General features: G+C 42.9%; 1 protein-coding gene across 1 annotated transcript in view; it reads left to right on the top strand.

Moving 5' to 3' along the window:
- LOC310824079 (VIP peptides-like) overlaps positions 1–26,313 on the top strand; it is a gene marked incomplete at both ends in the record, with an annotated part of 38,224 nt that extends 11,911 nt beyond the window's left edge. Inside the window, 2 exons of the mRNA XM_083696958.1 lie at positions 22,867–22,968; positions 26,227–26,313. Of these exons, the coding sequence (XP_083553084.1) occupies positions 22,867–22,968; positions 26,227–26,313 (189 nt within the window). The remainder of the gene's footprint in view (positions 1–22,866; positions 22,969–26,226) is intronic.
- Positions 26,314–26,578: the final 265 nt, after the last annotated feature.

The raw sequence follows: 26,578 nt of genomic DNA, 5'->3' as shown, positions 1-26,578 counted from the left end.
CCAAGGTTGTGGGTTTGCTTCCTGCTGGGACCATATATAAAAAATTTATGCTCTCACTGTACTGTAAGTAGCTTGGATAAAAGCATCTGCTAAATGGCATATACTGCATATACTGCACAGTACCCTGCGTAAGGAATGGGACAGTGAAGCATTTTTTCTTCTTTTTGCTCTCCACTCTAAAAGTTTGGATTTTAAATCCTATCAAATAAAAGCTGAGAATCTCTATGTTAACCTCATAGTAAGTTGTTTGATTCAAAATCCAAACTTTTGGAGTGAAGAGCTAAAAGAAAAAGAAATGATTCACTGTCCCATTACTTACGCAGGGCACTGTATATGTATAAACCTCCGCCTGGGTCCATGAAACAAGCCTTTAGGCTCCTCAGTGTCAGAGCATCATACAGCTGAGTCTGAGACCACTACAGGGAAGACCCGAGGGACACATCACACACTATATCTACCTCCTCATCTTTATGGGAACTTACTCATGCTAATCAGACAGAGGAGAGGAAAGGCATAGTCTGTATTAAATGCCCAGGCTTACTATGCCTCATAAACAATGGTACTTGAATTCCAACACACATTCACTGCAGGTGTTGACCAACACAATCGGCTTGCCTGTTTTCTCAAAACAAGGTTAATTAATGTCAATTGTCAGAATCAGAGAGATGAAACCTCCGATAGTCACAACGATATAACTCACCCTCAGACACACACATAAGCATGTCTTCACCTCTCTTCTGTTGGCGTTGTGGTGAAGGTGGTTAAACAGTAACCACCTGATTGTGAGACATTCTAATGACTTTTTAATTAGGAGGTCTCATTTGGAGAGTGTCCCAGTGTTGCTGGGGTCCAATTCATTAGCTAAATTAATGACCTGTGGAGGTCCGTCCTGGTAAAGGCCAGCACAGAGATTAATCACGGGGGGCTCAAAGAGCACAAAGCCATCTGATACATATGTAACGGGCTAGAGCTGTCACTACCTGCTAGGCTTTTATTCTGAAAGATGGTACAACAGGGGCACGTAAAAAGTACCATCTTTCAGAATAAAAGCCTAGCAGGCAGTGACAGCTCTACCCTGTTACACATTCTCACATACTCACTCATGAAAGGCAGTCTCCTAGAAATAAGAATTTGACCATCGGAAATAATGTGTTAATAATGTGACTGTGCGACATGAACGTGTGTGTGTGTGTTTATTGTGCCCCTTGTTTGCCCTCTTTCTTCCATGCCATGCTTCTCCTGCTTCAACAGGTTCACAAACAAAACAAATACATGTCATGTATTAATTCCTGGCTATGGAGGCTGTTTTCACAGAAATCGTAACTTTTTTTCTGTCTGTATGACACAACAAGGTGCACTAAGAGAAGGAAATATTTGATTTGGACAATGTCCAAAGTCAGGAGGTGCAATATTCTGTTACTCACACACGACTCGCACAACTGACTGACTGAATGTCGGATCTGCATGGTTCCAGTCAGAGCCACCACAACCACACTTTAGAAGTGGGTCATGCTCGAAATGTCACATTTAATGTCAGGACTATTTTTAGTTTAATAACTCAAATGACTGCTCACAACAAACTTTGCGAATGAAATCTGACAAATAGGGATTTCTAGTTGTATGTCTGTAACGAGTTCCATTGTACACAGAGGCAGACGCAGTGGTGGGATGAGGGAAAGGTCCCGTTTATTCATAAAGTATGGTGATTGGTAATTGGTAATTGTTTCTTGTTCGTATTTGGCTTCCCAGCCCTCCAAACACTCGGCAATTTTCCAGTTGCCGTCTTTTCTCCTGAAAGCAGAGGCACACACATCTTAAACCCTTTTGTTAGCGAGGCTTCATTCGCAACAGGTGCGCAACCAGCCTCGCTTCCATACCCTGGCCACGGTCCTGTAGCTCCCTCTACAGGCCGAACGCTGCATGTCCCCCCACATACCCCCACCGCCCGACACGGGCCGGGGACACGACGGCCGACAACCTACTCCCCCCCCCCCCCTGCATGGGAGAGGAAGTCTGCCACGACCATCTGCGCCCACGGTCTGTCCACGACCGAAAAGTTGAAGGGCTGCAACGCGAGATACCACCGGGTGATACTCGCGTTCACATCCTTCATGCGGTGGAGCCACTGGAGGGGAGCATGGTCGGAGTAGAGGGTGAAAGCGCGACCCAGCAGGTAGTAGCGGAGGGCGCCGACCGCCCACTTGATGGCCAGGCACTCCTTCTCCACCGTGCTGTACCGGCCCTCCCTCTCCGACAGTTTGCGGCTCAGGTACAGCACCGGCTGGTCAGACCCCTCCACCCGCTGGGTCAGCACTGCTCCCAGGCCTCTATCCGACGCGTCCGTCTGTAGGGAGAAAGGGAGGTTAAAATCAGGCGCATACAGGACCGTTGCTCCACAAAGAGCGCCCTTAAGGGCCTCGAACGACCCCTGGCACTGGCCCGACCATTGGACCGGATCCGGGGCACCCTTTAGGGTGAGGTCCGTCAAGGGACTGGCCAGCTCTGAAAATTACCGGCACGAACTGCCGGTAATAGCCAGCCAGCCCCAGGAAGGCCCTCACCTCCTTCTTCGTCTTGGGCCGCGGAGAGGCGGCGATGGCCGCAGTCTTTTCAATCTGCGGCCACACCTCCCCTCGACCCAAGTGGTACCCCAGATATCGGATCTCCCTCCGCCCGATCACGCACTTATTCGGGTTGGCTGTCAGACCCGCCTGCCTCAAGGACCGCAGAACAGCAGCCACACTCTGCACATGCTGCGCCCAGGTGCCACTGTGAATGACAATGTCATCCAGGTAGGCCGCAGCATAGGCAGAGTGCGGCCGCAGAATGCGGTCCATGAGGCGCTGAAAAGTGGCTGGGGCTCCGAACAACCCGAAAGGGAGCACCGTGAACTGGTACAGCCCGAGCGGAGTGGAGAATGCAGTCTTCTCCCGGGATACCGGCGAGAGTGGAATCTGCCAGTATCCCTTCGTGCAATCCAATGTCGTGAAATATTTGGCCGTGCCAAGCCGGTCCAAGAGCTCGTCAACCCGGGGCATCGGGTAGGCATCGAACTTGGAGACCGCATTAACCCGTCTATAATCCACACAGAACCGTATAGCCCCATCCGGCTTGTTGACAAGCACGATGGGGCTACACCAGTCACTGCGGGACTCCTCGACCACACCCAGCTCCAGCATGGCTTCCAATTCCCTGCACACAATGTCTCGTTTGTGTACCGGCAACCTATAGGGACGCGTGCGCACCGTTAAACCCGGCTGCGTTTCTATGTGGTGGTCGATAAGCGTAGTCCGACCGGGCAGGGGAGAGAACACGTCCGCGAATTTAGCTTGCAAATCTGCAACATCCGTGGCCTGGCTATCAGAGAGATGGTTATCAATACCGACCGGAGTGCTAACTTTTGATTTTGGGACTTCCGGACCAAACTCATCTCTCTCTGGAATTATTGTAGCCAGAGCAACAGTGACCACGTCATTCCATTTTTTTAGGAGATTTACGTGATACACCTGCAAGCTATCCCCCCAGTCCGAGCGTACTACCTCATAATCCACGTCCCCCATGCGACGTGTGACCACAAATGGCCCTTGCCACTTCGCGAGTAATTTCGTGCTGGAGGTGGGTAACAGTACGAGCACCTTGTCTCCCGATGTAAATTCTCGCAGGTTAGTTCCCCTGTCGTATAGGCGCTTTTGACGCTCCTGGGCTTGCAGCAAATGCTCGCGTGAGATAACCCCTAGGGCGTGGAGCTTTGTGCGCAAGTCCAGGACGTATTGAATCTCACCCTTCCTCCCAATTTTCTTTAAGAAGGTCTAGGACACCCCGGGGCTTACGCCCGTAGAGTAATTCAAACGGGGAAAACCCGGTGGAAGCTTGGGGGACTTCCCGTACCTCAAACAGCAGGGGATCTAGCCATTTATGCCAATTCCGACTATCCTTGTGTACAAACTTCCGGATCATTGATTTCAAGGTCCGGTTGAACCGCTCACAAAGGCCATCGGTGGCCGAATGGTACACACTGGATCGAATCGCCTTGATGTTCAACAACCCGTACAGTTCTTTGAGAGTGCGTGACATAAAATTAGTGCCCTGATCGGTGAGAATCTCTTTCGGGATTCCCACGCGGGAGATTACTTGAAACAATGCCTGCGCTACACTCCTGGCAGAAATATTGCGCAGCGGTATTGCCTCGGGGTATCGAGTTGCGTAATCTATCAAGACCAACACAAATCGATATCCCTGTGTACACCGATCAAATGGCCTGATAATATCCATGGCTATGCGGTCGAATGGGTTCTCGACCAATGGTAAGGGCCGCAAGGGGGCCCGTGGAATGGCTGGGGGATTTACCAACTGACATTCGCGACAAGAAGCGCACCACCTACGCACCTCTGCCCGAATTCCCGGCCAATAAAATCGAGCCATTATACGGTTTAGTGTCTTATCATCACCTAAATGGCCCGCCATGGGGTTGAAATGAGCCGCCTGGAAGACCATTTCCCGGCGGCTACGGGGAACCAACAACATAGGGGTGGGCGCGTACTGTGTCTGGCCGTACCAAAGTACCATCAATCGCTATCACTTGGTCATAAGCTGATATAGGGTCTTGTCACGAGACTGCTCGAGGGGGAAGTCACCTAGCAGCGAATAGTTCGGCGGGGAAATCTCGGGTTGAGACCCCCCCGCTGGCTCCGGCCGTCCGCATTGCCAACACACCCCCCCTGCCGCTCGGGGTGCTTCCCGTGGGGCCAGGGCTGGTTCTCGACATGCCTGCCCCTGCCATCTCGTCCTCGGGGCGGGCGCCGGCCTCTCCTCCTCCGGCAGCACGGCTCCTTCCGGGGTTGGTCGCCGGGGTTCTTGTGTCGGGAGGGAGAGATGGTCCTCCGCCAAGGTAACGGCGGCCGCGAGATCCTGGGGCCGGTGGTACTGGACCCAGGCGGCGGTCCGGGTCGGGAGTCCCGTGAGGAAGTGCTCCAACACCACCCGGTCCCTGACCTCCTCCGCCGAGCTGTTCCCTGGGTCCAGCCACCGCCGCACACTGTCCCGCAGCCGCTGGGCGTAGGCAAAGGGCCGGCTCCCCTCCTCCATCGTCAGGGCCCGGAACCGGCGATGGTGTTCCTCCGGGGTAAGACCCAGGCGGTCTCGAATCGCCCGGGCGAGGGAGGGATAGTTACGCTGGGCGGCCGTTGGCAGGCTGTGGGCAGCGAGCTGTGCCTCGCCCGATAGGAGGAGCAGCAGATGGTACGCCCACTCGCCGTCCGGCCACCCCGAGATCCTCGCCGTCCCCTCACCAGGAACGCCTCCGGGTCGTCCAGGTCCCCCATCTTCTGGAGGTGTACCTTGGGGGGACCTTGTGGCCCCGACGAGCTCCCGGAGGAGGGCACGGTCCTCAGCCTTCGCCGTCGCCATCTCTCCCATTGCGGACTGCTGCTCGTGCTGGAGTTGAGCCTGCCACTCCAGTATGAGGGCCATCCCTCCGATGGCCGCGCTTAACACATCCATTTCTCTGTGTCCCTTGTTGGGCGCCACTGTAACGAGTTCCATTGTACACAGAGGCAGACGCAGTGGTGGGATGAGGGAAAGGTCCCGTTTATTCATAAAGTATGGTGATTGGTAATTGGTAATTGTTTCTTGTTCGTATTTGGCTTTCCAGCCCTCCAAACACTCGGCAACTTTCCAGTTGCCGTCCTTTCTCCTGAAAGCAGAGGCACACACATCTTGAACCCTTTCGTTAGCGAGGCTTCATTCGCAACAGGTGCGCAACCAGCCTCGCTTCCGTACCCTGGCCACGGTCCTGTAGCTCCCTCTACAGGCCGAACGCTGCATGTCCCCCCACAATGTCAGTACAAGACTTGTTTCTCACAACAGCTGCTGCCTGGAGTCTGGCCAGCTAGACTGTCAGTACCGCATGGCTCCTCAAAAGACTCCTCAAAAACTTGTTGATTGTTCGTTCATAAGCAGACATACCCAGTGGGTCTACTCTGAGCAGATCTTATTTGCTGGTTTGTGTTTTCTACATGTTGAAATGTTTGGGCCTTTTCCCACTAATATTGGCTACAAACCTATTAAAGGCAGAAAAGGGAGTTGGGGGGGGGGGGACTACATTTACAGTTCCCTCCATAAGTATTGGAAAGAGGAAGCATTTTGTCTCATTTTAGCTCTATACTCCAACAGTTTGGATTTGAAATGAAACTATTACTACCTAGTGAAATGGCCATACGATCTTTCGGTATGATCAATAGCTCATGTGGGCGTGCGGTAATCAGTCAGTTCTAAAGTTTTGGGGTTCTTATTTAGGGTCTGACTTGCTAGTAGTTGTTGTCTTCTAGCTCAACAATGTAACCGTGGGTACTGGTTGCTTATGCTGTGTGTTGTTAGTGGTAAACGACAGAGCTAGCTATTAAACGAGGAGGTGCTGACCATCAGATAGCAACGCGTCTTTATGCAAGCACCAGTGTTTTCAATTCTTCATGGTTGCGCATCATTGAGGCATCATGTGACATTGACAATGTATTCGGCGATATTGTGCAATCATCAAACAATCTTGAGACCGTGACTGTGTTCCAAAATGCGTTCTTGCGCTCCATCTATACGCTCTAGATAGAGAGCAATAACTCATTTTAGAACACAGCCATGTCTGATAAGTGCTAGGTCTCCAGGTGATAAGGGATGTAAGATAGTATGGGAGTTTATGGAGAATTCCTTTATATACATACAAGAGCCAGTGTTGGGTCCTGAATGATTGACTGAATCTAATTGTTTCGCATGCATATAAATCATGTCCCCATAGTCGAGGACTGATAGGAAAGTTGATTGTAAAATGTTCTTACTACTGTCAAGTGTAAAGCATGTTCCTATAGAAGAAGCCTAGTTTAACTCAGCATTTTTATTAATGCATATGTGTTTTAAACAAGAATTTATCATCAATCCAGATACCAAGATATTTGTATTAAGGAACTCTCTCAATTTCCTGAGGCACTCCCTTTGTGATCTCTAGAGTTTGTGACTAAACATTGTCAGCAACTATACACTGAGTTCTATTCGTGAGGTAGTTAAGGAACCACTGACGAGCATTCTGATCAAAACCTATTGAAGACAGTCGACTCACTAACAGTGAATGATCTACTGTATCAAAAGCTTTGATCAGAATGATAGGTCAACAGGGCAGCACAATGCTGCTTTTTATCTAGGACACAAACAATAGGGCATATAGCTGAAATAGTACTGTGTCCTGGCCTAAAGCCTAATTGAAATGTGCCACCGAGGAGACCCCCCGCACTAGAACCCCAGACTCCAAGGAAGGCTCCGGGGCACCGTAAGGAGTTGAGGACGCTGCCGGGGTTAGGGTTAGGGTTAAGTAAATATGTGAGCTGAGCTATGCCTAAGGAGTTAATCAGTGTGATTTTTCCATAGACGGATAGGTATTTACCTCTCCAAGGTTGCAAGTTCTTGTCTATTTTAGTCAACTTTTTATTTAAATTTATGGTAGTAAGTTAATGTATGTTTTGGGGGATATGAATACTACATATGTTTACTGCTCCATCAACCCATTGTATTGGTACTGCATGGTAATGAAAATGTTGTATTTTTCAGTGATCCAAGACATAGTATCGTACATTTTTCATAACTTGGTTTTAATCCAGAGAGACTAGAGAAATTGTCCAAATCCTTAATAAAACCTAGCAGTGATCTCCACTCACTGAACACTTTATTAGGAACACCTGTACACCTTCTCATGGTGGAGGTGATGTAATGGTGTGGGGAATGTTTTCTTGGCACACTTTGGGCCCGTTAATACCAATCAATCATCGCTTGAATGCCACAGCCTATTTGAGTATTGTTGCTGACCATGTGCATCCCTTCATGGCCACAATTTACCCATCTTCTAATGGCTAATTCCAGTATGATAATGCACCATGTCATTAAGCAAAAGTCATCTCAAACTCGTTTCATGAACATGACAATGAGTTCAGTGTTCTTCAGTGGCCTTCCCAGTCATTGGATCTGAATCCAATAGAACACCTTTGGGATGTGGTAGAACGGGAGATTGACAGCTTTAAAGTGCACCTGAAAAATCTGCAGGAATTGCGTGATGCAATCATGTCATCATGGACCAGAATCTCAAAGGAATGTTTCTTAAATCTTGTGGAATCAATGCCACGAAGAATTGAGGCTGTTTTGAGAGCAAAGGGAGGCCCTAACCAGTATTAGTATAGTGTTCCTAATAAAGTGTTTGGTGAGTGTAGATTGAGGATTCAGGAGCTTGAATCGTCCGCATACATTGACACTTTTGTGTTCAAGCCATGAATATCTAACCCCTTGATCATATTATTGGATCTGATTTTTGTTGCTCATACTTCGATGGCCATTACAAACAAATATGGTGACAACGGTCAACCTTGTTTAACACCTCTTGACAGTTCAATACTCTCGGAGTAGTATCCATTATTAATTGTTTCACACCTGGGGTTGCTATACATAACTCTAACCCATTTTATAAGGAATTCTCCAAAATGAAAGAAGTCAAGGCATTTGTAAATAAAATGTAATCGCACTTTATCAAAAGCCTTTTCAAAATCCGCTATGAACACCAGGCCTGGTTTCTCTGATGTTTCATAATGTTCTATTAATTCAAGAAATTGTCATATGTTATCTCCAATGTATCGTCCATGAAGAAATCCTGTCTGATAATGATGAATCATGTCTGTTAAGACCTTCTTAATTCCGTGGGCTGTACATTTTGCCAGGATTTTTGCATCACAACATTGTAGGGTAAGGGGCCTCCATTTAAAAAAAAAAAATGCCCTCCCAATCTATCAGTATTCGTTTCACCTGTGTTTTCTGTCTCCTGTTTGTTATATATAGCCTGTGTGTTCCCCATGTCTTTGTCTGAGATTCTCCCTGTATGTCCGTGAGTACCCTGTCTGCCCGTCTGTTCCGCGATTCTAGTTGTTTACCCTGTTGCCCTAGTTCGAGTTTAGTATTTTTTTAGTTCTAGTTATTCTACTTGTTAAGTGTGTTCTTTTGTTAACAGAGCTGCTTTTCTCCACCTTTATTTTACCCTTTTTCCCCAGTGTTTGTTTGTGTGCTGTGCCCCAGTTTTCTGATTAAAACATTCCTTGATTTTTACTTTACGCTGTCGTCTGAGTATCTCTCCGCACTTGGGTCCACTGCACTATCACTTGCTAACATTCTGTTGTTAGCCTAATCTCTTTCAATTTGTTTTAATGATGAGTATTGAACTGAATGACTTCTGAAGGCACATTTAAAAGTGTCCCACACAATAAGAGGACCAGCTGTACCTAGATTATGGTAGAAAAAGTCTGTTATAAATTATTTTGTCTTAGTTAAGAATATACTGTCATTTTGAAAGGTTTTGATTAAATTTCCAATATCGCCGTCCATGTGGCAATTCTGTAAGTTATTTGAAGGCGAACTAAATGATGGTCCGATCGCATTCCGTCACCTATCAATACTTTTTAAACTTTTGGTGCGAAAGAGAAAGACACAAGGAAATAGTCGAGACTAGCTTGATTTAGCCTCCATATATCCACTTGTTCTAATGCATCCATAATAGTTGTGATCTCTTTGTGCACGAGTGGGTGATCATTTACAGCATGATTGGATCTCAAAGAAGTGTGGATCATCATTATTTGTACCGTATAGATTAACAAGTCAAATCTGTTTATAGTCCAGCAGCATCTTCAAGAGGATCCACCTAGCTAGCAGATCTATTTTGGTAGTTTGAACAATGGCATTTGTTATGGAAAATACATTGATAGAACTGTTTGAAGGATATACACTCTCATATGACTGATACAACTTGTGTAAATACTGTGATTACATTTTCTCTTGCCACACCTCTAAAGCCATTGTTCTGAGAAACGCTGTATAATTATCATATGGATCGCTGTGGTTTACGGAGGGAGTAGTGGGGGAGAGCGAGAACAAAGGAACAGACCCATCTTGCCAACAGGAAGGTGGATAAGTGTGAAATGTTGAACGCCGATTGATCAGTAAGAAAGCGCCGATTAATCAGTAAGAAAGTCTCCCCATTGTTCTTGTCTCCCGCCCCCTCTCACGTAAGCACAAGCCCATCAGCTGATAGACTTTGCGGCCCCTACCATTATGTTTCATCTGTATAAGAGACAACCTTGATAATCGCCTCTTCAGACTTGTGCTGAACAGACCCCCGGATTTACACTAGGCTGCTGTTACGCTCTTGTCTCTTGTTTGCAAGCAATAATAAATACCGGATCCGAATATTGTGGCTACTCAGGACTTATTTCTTACCTCCGAAGAGCTGAAGTACAGAGTGGTAAATCCTAGACATCCACCACACATTAAAGTTGTTTTTAAATAATATCATCACCCCTTTTAAACTGTTTTGCCCATGACAAAAGTACATTTCACCCCCCAGTCCCTTTTCCACACAACTTCATCTAACACTGTGGAATTGGTTTATTGTAAACAACAAATCTGATACTCTTTCTCCTTTAACCACATAAAAACTGCTCTTCTTTTCTTATGATCTGCTAAAACATGACAGTTATAGCTAGTGTCGTGGAATTCTAAGTTAAAATACTTTGAAATAAAATGCCAAAGACTAGAGCTGATGGTTTATTCAGAGACTTTTATTACAAGTAACAAAAGCCGAGGTGGTTCGCGAAGCATCCCGTGTTTGTTCCTCAGCACACCATGTTTATACAATTCAAATTTAGGTTCCATCCCTCATATGCAAATCATTTACACTTCCTGGCTGTTCGCCACCAATATCATTCACCCGGTTCCTGTACCTCTTCACGGCTTGGTTTCCCCTCCCATTTCTAAAGACAGTTATCGGGTTGCAATATTGGTGGTGAGCTCATCGTAATTATCAAAAAGAATATTACATCATCCTTGGTACTGATTAATACTGTTCCTATTAAAATATTTCTAGTACTTGGTACGCCTGGCTCTGCTCCTTTCATGCATCAACTTCTAGGTACCTATTGATATCACTCCCTCCATAAATCAACATCTGGTTCTCTCTTGATTTTACTCCCTCTCTATGTCAACCTGTTTTCTTATGGAACATTTATCATTGGTTTTCATAACTCACTTTTGACCTCTTTGTCCTGTCCTGTGTGGAATGTTTATAATTCCTTCTCAATTTCCCATACCTCACTCTTGGCCTCTTTGTCCTGTCTTACTTGTTATGTTCTCTCTTTATTTGCCATAGAAATGTACCATACTAGCTATACTTATTTCACCAATTACCATAATAATACACAGGTTTCTATAATAATTACCATTAATCCTGCTAAATTTCGACCAGAAAGTACCATGATAATCATACTGCTAGATATACAGTAAGTGTCCCTGAGATGTGCTAGGTACCTAATTGTCCTCTATGGTCCCTCCCCTACTAAACGTTTGACTACTTTTCCCATTCCTGAAAAAAGCCCTAAAACTTTCCATCCTGGGTTGCCCCTCTTGCGTCATTATCACTTTCCAACCACTAAGTGCGTAATACCTTAACTGTCCCATATATAACCATGTTTGCGCCTTCTCTATGGTCACTAGCCTAAAAGGCTGATGTTATGCCATGTTACGAGATGATTTCACTTGTCAATAACATAACAACAATAGAAAAGGGCAATAAACAGAAAACAAACCAAGAATAGCAAACAAAAAAAATACTAAAAATAAGAAAACAAAGGGAAAAACTATAGCAACAAGCCTAAAAACCGCCAAAACAAACCAATACAAAAAAACAATAACAACAACAACAAAAGAATAAATAAATACATAAGTCAACATCACTATCTTGCTAGTTACCACAATGATAACAACAGCTACATTGACCTCAATGCCAGCAACAGCCAACGTTGACAACTGCCACTGGCCTTTTTGGACCCTGTTATTCAGCCTAGAAACACAAAGGTGTTTCTCTTTAACTTGAAATTGTCACTTGTGAACCATTTTAGTATCTAATGCCCATAGTCTACCGAACTATAGATGAATGAAGTGTTAACAGTGGTCCGTTAGTGCTAGAAAATGAGAAGTGTTGTGTGGTTTGGAATTCAGCTGCTGTCACAGCATGGCAGGGTTACTCACAGCCAGGTAGTTATCTTGGGATCCCTGAAGAGTTTGTTTGTTGATGTATAATTTGTCCAAAACTAGCCAGACCTTTGTGCCCTTCAATCGATGTAGTTTGAGAATTGGACAGTGAGCGTCATATCTCCATGATTTCCCAGGGATATTGTTCATTGAGAGTACTTTGTTCCTTTCAGTTCCCTTCCTCTTTCAAGCACCGCCACTTTCATCTTGTAATGGGTAAGCATTGCAGCAATTGGTCGTGGTTTGTTGGGTACCTTTTTGCCAAAGCAATGTGCCTGTTGAAAATCTAGTTTTTCAGTCTGCTCCAAGGTACACACTACCTACTATCTTGAGTTGTTCTTTCATGAACGTGACTTTGTAATCCTCCTTGTCCTCTTCCACTCCCATTATGACAATGTTATGCTGCATACTTCTGCATATTAAATCCAGTATTGTAGTTTTAATTTGCTTGTTTTCGTTTATGAGTTTTTCCGTTGTAGTTTGGAGGGTGGCCTGGAGTGCTTTGTTCGCTGTTCTTATGTCTTCAATGAATTTGTTGTTGTATTCTACTGTGACCTTGACTCTATATCGGCCATCACCTCAGGGAGTAGATCGAGCTTTTTCAGTTGTTTGTTCATGCTCGCCAATAGTTTGCTGTTGAATTTTGAAAATGTGGTTGGGAAATCTTCTTCCATAATTTGTTATTGATGTGTTTGGTAGGCCTTGCTTCTTGCCACATGATCCTCAGGACAGTGTTTACACTGGGATGTTGAGTTACAGGTACATAGTAGTAGGTCAGAATTCAAGTTGTGTATTGGAGTTTTACACTAGTGGGTTGCGTGCGTTGATCAACACAGCAGCTATGTTACCCTTCCTCGAGTGGGTGGTGTCACGCCTGAGGTTGCTGTCTGGTGACTCTGGCGCCCTCCTCTGGCGATACGGGCCAGTGGCCTCCCAATCTACCCTGAATTGTTACACCTGTGTGTTCTGTCCCCTGTTCGTTATATCTAGCCTGTGTGTTCTCCCTGTTTGTAAGTACCCTGTCTGCCCGTCTGTTCCACTATTTCCAGTTGTCACCCTGTTGTCCTAGTTAGTCCACTTATTAAGTGTGTACCTTGGTTTATGGAGCTTGTTTTCTCCACCCTTGTTTTACCCTTTGGTCCCATCGCACTACCACCCGCTAACAGGTGGGAGTTAAATTCCCATTCCATATAAATAATACAGCACTGCAGTGCATGATTCCTGCAGTTAGATTGTTCGGGAGTCCTATATATAGTCTCTTCAACGGATTAAGAAAACGCAACTTCAGCAATGATACAAGTTTTTTTTTTCCTCTGCACAGCTGGTGTCCTCAAGAAGAGGATGTTTAAGTCGCTATGTAGATTCAGTTGCTGAGTAGCCTTACAAGGTCTTTCTCACGGTTGCATGGGCTTTAAGGTTTGGTGAATAGACTACTTGTGATTATTTCTTCAATCCTTATGATTCACACACTGTGATTTGGGAATGGATAATGTTTACATCACTCTCAAACACTTACACTGCAAATTTCTCTGATCTTGCCAAGATTTAAAAACTTATATCAAGTTATTCATCTTCTTTTTAGATTTATTATCTATTTACCAGTTCTGATTTCGTTCTATAATCTTAAAAAGTATCTCATATATTTCTTCCATGACTCAACTAGTCAGAAAATCTTAAATTTAGGCAATTTACTCTTAAAAGAAGATAAAATCCATTTACCATATTTTCCCCCTGCAACATCCAACTTGTTTCTAGATCCAGTGATACAGACTTGCTTGATATAAGAGTGACAGCATTTTCTTTTAAGAAAAATAAAACTTTTATTCAAAAGTAAGAACCACAACAAAGGGATTGATCCTCAACAGGTTCACATAAAGGAATCTGCATTGAAACAAAATGTGACTACAAAAGTAGGCTAACAGGGTACACTCACACGACATATTTTGTTGCCACTTGGCAAGTAATGAACTGATTTTTTTTTTTCTTTAAAAGTAAGAACCACAACCCCAAAGGGATGGATTTCCACTCCTCGGCCGGTTTATGTAAAGGAATCTGCATTAAAAACAAATCTGACTACCAAGTAACAATTATTACATAATGATAGATATAATGATCTCATGAAGTGCTAGGGCCATTTCTATCAGCAATTATGTCACTAAGATTATATTTTATTGGGACAAACACACTTCCTTTGAAAGAAACAGAGAAATATGAGGTATGATCAATGAGCTCATGCACTAGTTTTGTTGCTTGGGCAAGAGCGGGAATTGTCACTTTGTAGGCACACAAATCTTTGTCAAAGGTTAAAGTTTCATATGGTATAGTTTCAAAAACACAGAAAGAGGAATTTACCATAAAAATGTCTTTCACCAATCCAAACACAGGCAAATGATCTTCCACGTGAGTGATAATCAAAGACTTCCCACTCATGTATTTATTTCCATTAAGGATGAGCCATTTAACTGATACAACATTCTCTGAAATCTCCATGCCCAAAAAGTCTCTAAATTTAGCCTGAATATACTGTAGATTTGCAACCTCTGAGATAGGCCCCAATTCTCTCTCATTTGCAAAAATAGGATGCTCACAGCCAATTTCATTCTGACACCACTCAAGGAATTGATTATGTTTAGCTAGTGACTTACAAACATTTTTAAAATTCAATTTTGAAGCCCACTGCTTAAAATAACTGTGCTTTGCTTCAAATCGCATGCACATGCATCTTATCAAAGGACCAAAGTATTTGATTTGACTTGGTAGATGCAACATGTAATGCTGCTTAGGTATTACATTACTCTCAGGAAAAAGGTGTTTGAATTGATTCAAATGTTCTTCGATCATAATTTTGAGCTGTGATATTGTTTGTAAAGAAATTACTGGAGCAAGTACTATCTGTACTATTTCAATCAATGTATTAATACATTTAACATACTCATTGTCCACATCTCTCCAAAGAAAAGGTAGTATTTTTAAAAGTATTAACATCTGCCCACATGATTGTTTCAATTTATTGTCATTAGCAGTCAAAGTGGTCACACTGATAGGGCAAGGCTTATCACGTATATCAAGAGGTGAATAAGGAAAATTCTGAAGAGCCAAATTGAATGCATCTAATTCTTGTTCTCCTGACAAAATACGTTTTTTTAACACAAGCTTAATTTCCATTGGTGCGACACCTTCAAAAATTATGTGCATTATATCCTGAGGAGTTTGTTTGATTATATCAAATGCAGGAAAATCAATAAGTCTGCTCCTTCTGTTTATTCCATAAGTGGTTTTGAGGTTGGCCTTCAAATTATCTGTGCTGGCTTTATCTATTTCAAAACATTGTCTAATGTGCTTCGCAAGAGTTCTTTGGACAAACTCATCCTCATCAAAACTTGTTTGCATATCCTCAAAAGTACATTCGCAGTGCCTGCACTTGCGATACGCAAAACCAACACCTTCTTTAAACCCAGCAAGCTCATGTTGGGCAAGTGTGTCTCCACACAAAGCTATCACAGCACCATATAAGTCCATATCACCATTTAATGTTTCAATTTTAATGCCATTATAGAGTAAATCCACGTCTTTCAGAATTCTTTGTAAAACAGCATCAACACCCCACTTCGACACATTCAGCTTTTGCAATAGCCAGGAGTCGTATTGCTGCTAATTTAGACCTAAATTTGGGATCAATATTACCTAAGCTGTAATAAACCATTAACAATTTGTTTGGTCTAGCGCAAGAACCCAGGGGATTGCATATTTCGATCTTATCTGTATACAGAATTAATTGCAATGCGTTAGGCTTCACAGAATACAATGGATGATTTATGAAAATATCCCCATCAACAAAGTCATATAAGTATCCCTCTCGGCTTCTTGGTGGTACAGTATTCAACATGGTAAAGATTCTCGAATCAGAAAGAAGTTGCTTAAGGCTTTCAGTTAGTGGCACATAGTAAAAACTTCTGTTTCGTATGGCCATAACTTTTGAACTGCCTTGTTTGACCCGACAAATTGTCTGAGAGACTATGACTTCTTCTGGACTGACTGGACTGAAAAGTTCTGAAATAGCTCTTTCCTGTCCATTTGCAGTAGTGGAGAAGGGATCAATGAAATTATCAAATGTAGCCAGTGCCGCATCTTGAAGCTGAGTAGATGTCCCGGTGTGTTCTTCAAATACTTCTCTCATTTTATTCCTCAATGTTTCCAGGAGAGTGGCTTGATATTGCTGTACCCCTGTGATGATGCTGTTGACAGTCCTCTGTGAAGTTTTAAATTTAAGTTGTTACAAGGGATTGCCATTATTTTTAGCATATCCAAGAAACTATTGTACAGTATATCTGACATCTGGAAATGCTTACCTGTGACAGGTGGCATTGTTCACGAACACTTATGGCAAAAGCTGCTGCAGATCTGGCAATGTCAGGCCTGGTGACAGATGTTGGAGCTGCAGCTTCTCCCTGATCAATCACACAAATACCACTTAGGCTATGCTATTGGCCATTTGTAGTTCCAAATAGGATTTTAAATTTGAGTCAAGTCAATTTTAAATCAACTATTTAAAGTGTAAACTGATAGCTTATATTATGCTGCTTAGTGCTTAGATCCAATAGAATTTGTCAATGAATTTCAAATTCATAACTCTAATTCTAACAACCTCTACACATCACATTCCCCCGCACATAGACAAGATAGCAGAACGAGGCTCAACTGCAAACTTACTGCATTGCATGATTGGGCCTCAGGCATCTCTGGTGGCTCCTGTGTTCCAAGTTCGAGAGGAAGGTCAGGTGATGATTCCATGGAGCTGTCCATGGAAGGAGTCATAGAATTGCCAAATATCGATACGCCGAAGTTTTCTAATAAAGGTGGTGTTGATGTGGGGGTCGTTCTCCATCGAAATAGTGGACATCCAGATGTTACATACAGAGGATGTGTTCGTTTCAGGTGACGATAAAATGAGTTAAAAACTCTGAACTCTTGCTCACAGCCATCAATCCCACAGAAAACCCAAAATTATGCATTCCGACCATGTGTGACATTAATGTGGCTAAGAAGATTCTTTAAACTAAAAGCAACAAAAATGATACAGATCGTGCAGCGCCACACCGACATGTCTTCTGACGAGCTTGATCAGTGATTTTGGCGGTTCCAGAGTTTGAGTTTTCACTGCTGGCTACCCTGCTTCCTGTTTGGCCTTCCTCCTGATCTCCTGATTGGTTAACCATCAATGGATATTGTGTGAAAAACCTGTATATTACATATAAGACAACGTAGCATTCACAAACAATCCTCAAGATTCTCAGATTTTTTTTTTTTAATAATAATATAATAATAAAAAAAAAAAATCATTTCTTCTGCGCCTACTGTCCGTCACAACTGAATGACGTCGGTGATGTGAAATTTCGGCGCCTCAACGGGACTGACCACGCGGTACACAGGAACATTTATCGACGAGTCAATTTCAACTGAATGTAATTTAAACGTAAGTATAATGCTGCTTTGTCGTGCAGCAACTAGCTACTTTTGCTGCACGTCGTGGATAACGGATGCAACTAATCATCCCCAGTACTACACAAAGTAGGCTAGCTACTTATCTCTGCAAATAAGTTGTAGTATTAAATGTAAGTTAAGGTAAATCTTGAGGGGAACCAATTAAAGGAGAAGCATGATCTATCAATTAAATATTCATGAAATGTTGTCCATTGCATTATATTGTTCTTATGTTACAATCAACAGCTTTCCCTGCAATGGGGTTCAAAACTCAAATTGCAGAGAACTCTTCCATGCAGTAGAGTAGGGCTAGTCAAATTTGACATACTAAAGCATGTTTGCTTGCCTGTTCCTTCTAGGTAGGGGTCTGTACTGCATCTAGTAGGCCACGGTAGTGCCCTAAATGATTTATTAAAAAAGCCTATGCAATCTAGATGGGATATAAACTTGTAATGACACATGTCCCACCCTACCCTATGCCATAGAGAGCAGTTTTGTAATGTATTTTTATTGTATCAAATACAATGGTTTTCATGGAAAATAGACATGGTGCTCAAATAGGGAGTGGATCCCAAAATAATGTTAATGTTAAAGGGAGAGTTTGATGTAAATTCATCCATAGCCCTGTTGGTCAAGGTCACCTTTTGCCGTCCACAGTAACATTTGTTAATGACCGTCAGCCAGGTCAACCTAATGGATCATCAAGCATTAGTTTAATTTTCAATGTCTGTGAACTATTAGCCCAACAGGGCTATGGATCAATTCACACTAAACCCTCCCATTAAAATCCATATTCAGTAGTTTTGTTGAGGGGGGGGGGGGCATTTAATGAGTAATAGGTGTTTTTGACATTATGTGAAGTTGCTGTTAAAATGAGAGTGCATTGAAAAAAATTAAATCATGGTTTGATGTGAAGCTGATTATGTTTCCTCTTCCTGTAATTTTAAAGCTGCTGATGTTGATGAAGGGGTTTTAAAAACCCTCTCTCGGGATGATCTTTTAGATCTTTTTCCTGGACCACAGAACTTTAGGCGAAGAAAGAAGTTGTGGGATGGCATTCATCCAAAGGTAAATATCCACATACATGGCTAGAGAGAACCTGGCTGTTCAAGGTCTGTAGGAGAATTGGCAAAACTAATAGAGGATCAACAGTTAATACTGGTAAAGTGTAACAACCTCTATCACCCACTTAAAGTTTTTGATTGATTACAGTGAAGAGGCATGGCTGATGTCTACCAATGACACTCCCTCAGAGCCAGCTGATGCACGTACAGCTTGATAAAATTCCCTATTAGGGTGTTCCTGTAATACCTTTTTTCCAAATTTAGGCAAATTTAACCCGATCCCATTTTTAATCTGGTTATGGTCTTGTATACAGGGGAACTGAGAATCCCAATTAAGAAAAAAATCTTTGCATAGAAATTGACTATTTATTCGAAGGTGGTTACAGCCCAAAATGTGACATTTTTATCATTTTTGTGACTTAATTGAATTTTGTTGATGGAAACACTGGTATTACTTACCGTAATTTCCGGACTATAAGCCGCTACTTTTTTCCCACGCTTTGAACCTCACGGCTTAAACAATGACGCGGCTAATTTATGGATTTTTCCCGCTTTCACAAGCTTCATGCCGCCAAAAAACTGAGCAAAAAACACATGTGACGGTGCTCAGTTTTTTGGCGGCATGAAGCTTTCATTAGACCAATGAAATTGCCGAACGGGTTAAGGTGAAACAATGTAACTGTTTAGATTAAATCGAGCGCGCTCAAACTTCCCATCATTCTGATTACGGTAGTCATTTTGTTGTTGACGAGAGCGACAATGAAAACGATCCAACATCGGATGAAGCAATTCTGAGGCTATTCAACTCCGACACCGAAGGAGATGACTTCAGTGGTTTCAGTGCACAGGAGGAGGAAGATAGTGACCAATGACTTTCTTGGTAGGCTACTGTTTACCGCTAATTTTTTATTTTTGTTACAAGCCGTGTTTCGTTAAAGCCTGTGTAAAGTTCATTTGTTTCAATGTACCGGTAGGCACCTGCGGCTTACAGACATGTGCGGCTTATTTATGTTCAAAATAAATATTTTTAAAAAATTCAGTGGGTGCGGCTTATATTCAGGTGCGCTTAATAGTCCGGAAATTACGGTAGTTTCATCACCTGCAACTGATATATATATATAATGTTTTTCTGACACCACACTGTAACCCTGAATAGAAAATTTGATTTAATTGCAGGTACAGAGTGAGAATGCAGTGAGTGAAGCCGTCGATCAGCCATCCACAAATGCCATGTTGCCAAGCCCGCCACAGACCTCCACCCCCAAAAGCCTTCACCTGAAAACCGTAAAAATGCCAGACCCTCCTGAGTATGTGGTATACACAGATTCAGAACTTGACATGGTTCGGAGCCAGTACTTTGAACTGCTCCGCAGTGGGAAAGGATCACAGTGCAAGATGTCTAAAGACTTGTTTTGCAGACTGATAAGGAACACTGTAACCAGCATGGTGGCGATCCTCCGTGCCAGTAGTTCATGTCAAGAACAGATGTACCCTTCAAATAGTGAAATTCGGGCAGTGGCTGAGAAGATTGTTGATTATTACCCTATGCTGCGTGACTCATCAGACATGCCTTATGTAAGTGCCTTTTCTCTTTCAAATAATGTAGTGGGGTTTGGCTGTGGAAGGAGGAGTAATGACTCAAACATTTCTTTCCTACAGCTGACTGTGTACTCTAAAATGTATAAGCGTGTGCAAAACATCAAGTCCCCAAGAAAAAGGCAAGGACGAATGCCACAACGAATGCTTCAACTGTAATGCTGCCAGACAGCGATCATGGCAACGATGAGCTCAGTCCAGGTATGCCAATGGAGAAGTAAATGAGTGCTAAAATATTCCACCACAGTAAGATTTTGTTTGTAAAGACCTGTTATCATGAACCCATTTTTATTTTTTTGATAGCCTTTCTAGAGGCATGTATAATTGTTGTCCTTGTATTTGGCCTTTTCTTTGGTGTTGTATGTTAAGACCAGGACAGCAAAACACAAGCAAGGCACTATCAGACATTACAGACCATGTACAGCAAACCTAAGTCTAAGCCAAATGGAAGTGATGTTGCTCAGATTTTGGACTTGGAGTTCGAGGCCAGACGGGCCTTTATTGACTCCGATGCAACAAAGGAAGAAGACAGGGCAGCCAAGATTATGGATGCATATCCATGTTTTAGAGATCCCCGGCATGTAAGTAATTTTGCACCCTTTAACATTTGAAGCAGACACTTTTGCCGTCTTGATGTCTATGTCCCTGTTAAAGGACAATTCCGGCGCAAAATGAACCTAGGGTGTGTTAGTACATCAATACGAGTTCGAACGATTGCAGGGATTTGTTTTTACGGCATCTGAATGTAACTTGCTTTCAGCGCATACCGCTAATTACCTCCTAATGCTAGTTGTGGGGGCAGCGGGTAAAGTCAAAAGAAATCGCTATTTTTATACCATTAACAAGACTCAAAATAGCACCACAATTCGGTGGTAATATGAGTAGGGCCCCAACATGTAAACCGAAGCATTGAGAACTTTTGAATTTTATTAAAAAGACAGTTTATAAAGACAGTAGCATTCACAGCTTATGTTTTCAGAATATGTTTTCAGCGATTTCCTCCGGCAACACCCAAATCACGCGAGATTTCAAGCGAGAATTTCAGTGTTTTCGTTCCCCACGATGGCAGCCGCCACCAGAAGCCGTGAATGGTACTGTCTTTTTAATAAACTGTCTGTATACTTTCAAAGTTCTCAATGCTTCGGTTTACATGTTGGGGCCCTACTCTTTTGACTTTACCCAGTGTCCCCACAACTAGCATTAGGAGGTAATTAGCGGTATGCGCTGAAAGCAAGTTACATTCGGATGCCGTAAAAACAAATCCCTGCAATCGTTCGAACTCGTGATGATGTACTAACAAACCCTAGGTTCATTTTGCACCGGAATTGTCCTTTAGCTGTTCTCCATTGATCACAGTGCAGACACCAAATTAGTAAATCTGCTGTATGCCCAATTTGGTCTTGTAGGCAGTTGACGAGCTTGGGCGTATCCTTGGTGGTGCCAACAGGAGATACATTGATGATACCAAGAAAAGATGGGAGACCTTCTGTACCAATGTCCAATTCTATGGTCTGTGGAAGAAGGTCCTAAAACCCCCCATTCCTGTGGATATGCGTGGAGGTATGTTCTGTATTATAATCTGCATAGTAATCTATCAAATCATGTGCAGAGTATGTGCATGGTGCATCTGACATATATGCACTGGAAACCCCACTGTCTGTTCCATGCTATTCTCTTCATGTGGTAACAGTTGAACCAAAGGGTCATGCCCGGTCTCTACAGATTCATCTGTTCCCATATAAAGTGAATAGAAAGAGGAGGCGAACGACATTTTGCCGTTCATGTATGCTGTTAACTGAAGTGGTACCTCACCTAACTGCAAAGACATTTACAACTGCACCTCGCCTGTATAAAATACTGCTAATGTTGTATGTTGTATGTGTATGTTATGTGTGATACCCCTATGTCTGTATGCTACTTGGAACCTGAATTTCCCCCTGGGATAAATAAAGTTTCTATCTATCTATCTATCTATCTAAGTAACCTTCATGTGATAAATTTGCTATGTTGAATGTTAAAGTTCTATTGTAGCAAAGTCCGTTGTACACAGAGGCAGACGCAGCGTTTGAGGTAAGGGAACAACTTTCCCGTTTATTCATAAAGTTCGTTAGTTCGACTTTCCAGTCTTTAAACACACTCGGCGACTTTCCAGTCGCCCTTTCTCTCCTCTCAGCTCTCCTCGCCTGTCTCGCCGTTTCCAGCTCAGCTACTGAAATGGCAGAAGCACACACATCTTAAACATTCGCCGACGAGACTTCATTTGCAGCAGGTGTGCAACAAAGTCTCGCCGACACAACCCCGGCCACGGTCCTGTAGCTCCCTCTACAGGCCGAACGCTGCATGTCCCCCCACATCTATGAAGTAGAGTATTTATTGTAAGGTTCAATGCATATTGAGTTTTCTCTTGTTCTGACATTGCTTCCACCCAGCGGATTTCACCATTGCCCTTCTGAAAGCATTACCATCCCTCTTCCCATCACCAACACCACCACCAAAACGTCTCAGAGGAGCCAGTGAAGCACTAATTCATGTCCTTGAGGTGAGAATTAGGTTGTGTAGTGTCCACATTGTTTTTACTCTTTTAAGCTCCACATCCTGACATTTTTCACATTTGGTCAATCTGTAGGAAAATGAGGATCCCAACAAGTACCTTGAGAAACGCCCACTGTCCTCCCCAGTCCTTCTATACGACGGCAGTACCTGCATTCTCGCAATTGGCAACTACCCTGTGAGTCCCCTGGAAGAGGTCTTCAATGGTATGCTTACATTGATGGCCTACTACTACACCCTTCACTTGACATATCCAAAGTTTGTTTCCACACTTTTTTCAGTAATTCAGACTGAGGTGCTTCATGATGCGATTCATGATCGGGATGCCACAACGGCATACAAGAAGGCTATGAATGAATGGAAGTCGTTTGTTAAGAAGTAGCTCAAGCCATGCTTAAATGTTTGCTGTAATATCCAAATAGGTATTTTACGTTTGTTTTGCAGTTTCTTTTTACGCAACATCCTGTTCTTGATTGCACATTGCTAGCATTTATAATACTTATGCTGAATTTATTCACAGGAAAGTATTTTAAAAATATCTTGATATGCAATTTTATTTTGAAAAGTCCAGTACAATTCATCTAAATTATACCAATTCATCTAAATTATATCAAGTATTAGGCTAGGCTTCTGAATAGTCACACATTTGCATCATTAATCGGAACACTAAACAACTGTCTAGCTCAGTGAAAAGGCTGCAATTTTTTCACAGAGAGATAGATTTTTCAATCAGCAGATGTATATTGAACAAGTAGTGTCCTTTTACTGGGTGTCTTTTTACCCAATTTACTTTCCCTGGGCAAACTCGGATGAGTAATTTGGAAACCCTTTTAAGCAGAAAAAAAATTGTAAATTGTAAATCAAGATATTTTTCAAATACCCTTGTCTTCAGTGAGTTATACTAAAGCACTGTACCATATACTGTATACCATTCTATGAACCAAAATGTTGCTGGCTTATTTGATATTTGTACATTTTTTTCATTTTTCATTTGTATATTTGGCATATTTGTTGGGTCCAGTTGAACTTCCCTGTGGAAGCTAAGTGACTCGTTGAAAATCTTTTACACATTAACTGACTTTTATTTCAATGCAATGTACATTGGCCAGAAATTAAAGCAAGAATGTTAATTCTGTTACTGTTAATCCTGGTTTACACAGCACAACATTACATTTTAGTTAGTACACACTGGTTTTCCCCTATGATGTTACTTGTTTGGAAATGAATTTATTGGTCTGCTTTCTGGCACATGCGCTCTTCCTGGATAACTGCCTTTATTTTAAGATGAGGCAACTTGTTTCCAGTAACTACTATACTAATTGTTCTGACAATGTAAGACTGATTTCAAGTACTTCTATCTAGAATTTAACATCTGTGAACTTGTTATCAGGCCATAAACACTATCCAGAGACTGGTTATAAGGATGTTTATCTAGAATTTAGCATCCATATACAGTGGGGGAAATAATTATTTGATCCCCTGCTGATTTTGTTAGTTTGCCTGATTACAAAGAAATGAGCGGTCTATAATTTTTATGGTACTTTTATTTTAACAAATAGAGACAGAATATCAACAAAGAAGTCCAGAAAAAACACATTATATAAAGTTATAAATTGATTTGCATTTGATCGAAGGAAATAAGTATTTGATCCCCTACAAACCAGCAAGAATTCTGGCTCATACAGACCGGTTATATGCCCATGAGGCACACAGATTACTCCTGTCACTTTAAGAAAGTACTCCTAATCTCTGCTTGTTATGGGTATAAAAGACACCTGTCAATAGAATCAATCTCTTCCATTCCAACCTCTCCACCACCATGGGCAGAGTAAGAGTTGTAGACCTGCACAAGGCTGGAATGGGCTACAAGACCATCAGCAAGAAGCTTGGTGAGAAGGAGACAACTGTTGGTGCAATTATTAGAAAATGGAAGAAATAAAAAATAACCATCAATCGCCCTTGGCCTGGAGCTCCATGCAAGATCTCGCCTCGTGGGGTAAGGATGATCATGAGAAGGGTGAGGGATCAGCCCAGAACTACACGGGAGGAGCTTGGTAATGATCTCAAGGCAGCTGGGACCACAGTCACCAAGAAAACCATTGGTAACACACTACACCGTAACGGATTGAAATCCTGCAGTGCCCGCAAGGTCCCCCTGCTCAAGAAGGCACATGTACAGGCCCATCTGAAGTTTGCCAATGAACACCTAAATGATTCAGAGAAGGCTTGGGAGAAGGTGATGTGGTCAGATGAGACCAAAATTGAACTCTTTGGCATAAATTCGACTCTTCGTGTTTGGAGGGAGAGAAATGCTGAATGCTACAATCCCAAGAACACCATCCCCACCGTCAAACACGGAGGTGGAAACATTATGCTTTGGGGTTGTTTCTCTGCTAAGGGTACAGGACGACTTCACCGCATTGAGGGGCCAATGGACGGGGCCATGTACCGTAAGATCTTGGACGAGAACCTCCTTCCCTCAGCCAGAGCACTGAGGATGGGTCGTGGATGGGTCTTCCAGCATGACAATGACCCAAAACATACGGCCAAGGCAACAAAGGAGTGGCTCAAGAAGAAGCACACTAAGGTCATGGAGTGGCCAAGCTAGTCTCCAGACCTTAATCCTATAGAAAATTTGTGGAGGGAGCTGAAGCTTCGAGTTGCCAAGCAAAAGCCTTGAAACCTTCAGGATTTGGAGAGGATCTGTAAAGAGGAGTGGACCAAAATCCCTCCTGAGATGTGTGCAAACCTGGTGACCAACTACAAGAAGCGTCTGACTTCTGTGCTTGCCAACAAGGGTTTCTCCACCAAGTACTAAGTCATGTTTTGCTTGGGGATCAAATACTTATTTCCTTCGATCAAATGCAAATTAATTTATAACTTTATATAATATCTTTTTCTGGACTTTTTTTTTTTGATATTCTGTGTCTATTTGTTAAAATAAAAGTACCATAAAAATTATAGACCGCTCATTTCTTTGTAATCAGGCAAACTAACAAAATCAGCAGGGGATCAAATAATTATTTCCCTCACTGTATGCATTTCCAGCCCAAGAACATTTACCAGAGACTGCTTAATTCTAGTCTAGAGGCAGCTTATTTTAAGATAACTTGTCAAGAAAAATTTTCTTGCTGCATGGACAGATAATTTCACTACTTTTAAGCCATTTTCTGCTTGATTTAAGTGTTTATATCTTAAATGTTGGCCAAGCTTTTTTGCAGTGTAGTTTGATAGAGGTAGCAGAGGAACTCATTGTAATTCTCAAAGTAAAAGCTGCATTGTATCCCCTTCTCTTCCATGTCCCGCTATTTGCAACGTTGACCACGGACGATGCCTACCAAACCAATGTTTAGCACCGAGGAGGGCAAACTTATGACCAGATGCGGGTTCGTGGAACATCTCCGGCTTCCGTGCCATTGTTGTGGGCTATTTCCAGATATCTACACACTCCTTCCGCATCGGCGCTGCCACCTCAGTGGCATCAGCTTTCGAGGTGTCGACGGCTAACCTGATGAAGATGTGACAATGGTTCTCAGCATCATAGAACGTTAAAGTAGATTAAATTCAAAAACCATGTCAACCACAAGTGCTGACGAGCTTAGAGACCAGAGCAAGTGCCATCTCTTAAGGGATGTTACAACAAAGTCCCTGCCCTGTAGTACAGATGAAAAGGGCAGCAGTGCTACACGGGTATTGGTGAATAGTGAGGTCACATCATGCTAGAATCACCCCCCGTCTGATCCAGGATGCAAAGTAATTCGTCCCTGTACAGAAGAGGTACAGGGGAA

This window comes from Argentina silus (assembly GCF_951799395.1).
Source record: "Argentina silus genome assembly, chromosome: Y".
NCBI classification, from domain to species: Eukaryota; Metazoa; Chordata; class Actinopteri; order Argentiniformes; family Argentinidae; genus Argentina; species Argentina silus.
Note: the sequence above shows the minus strand (reverse complement) of the source record. Positions and strands in the feature narration are given on the sequence as shown.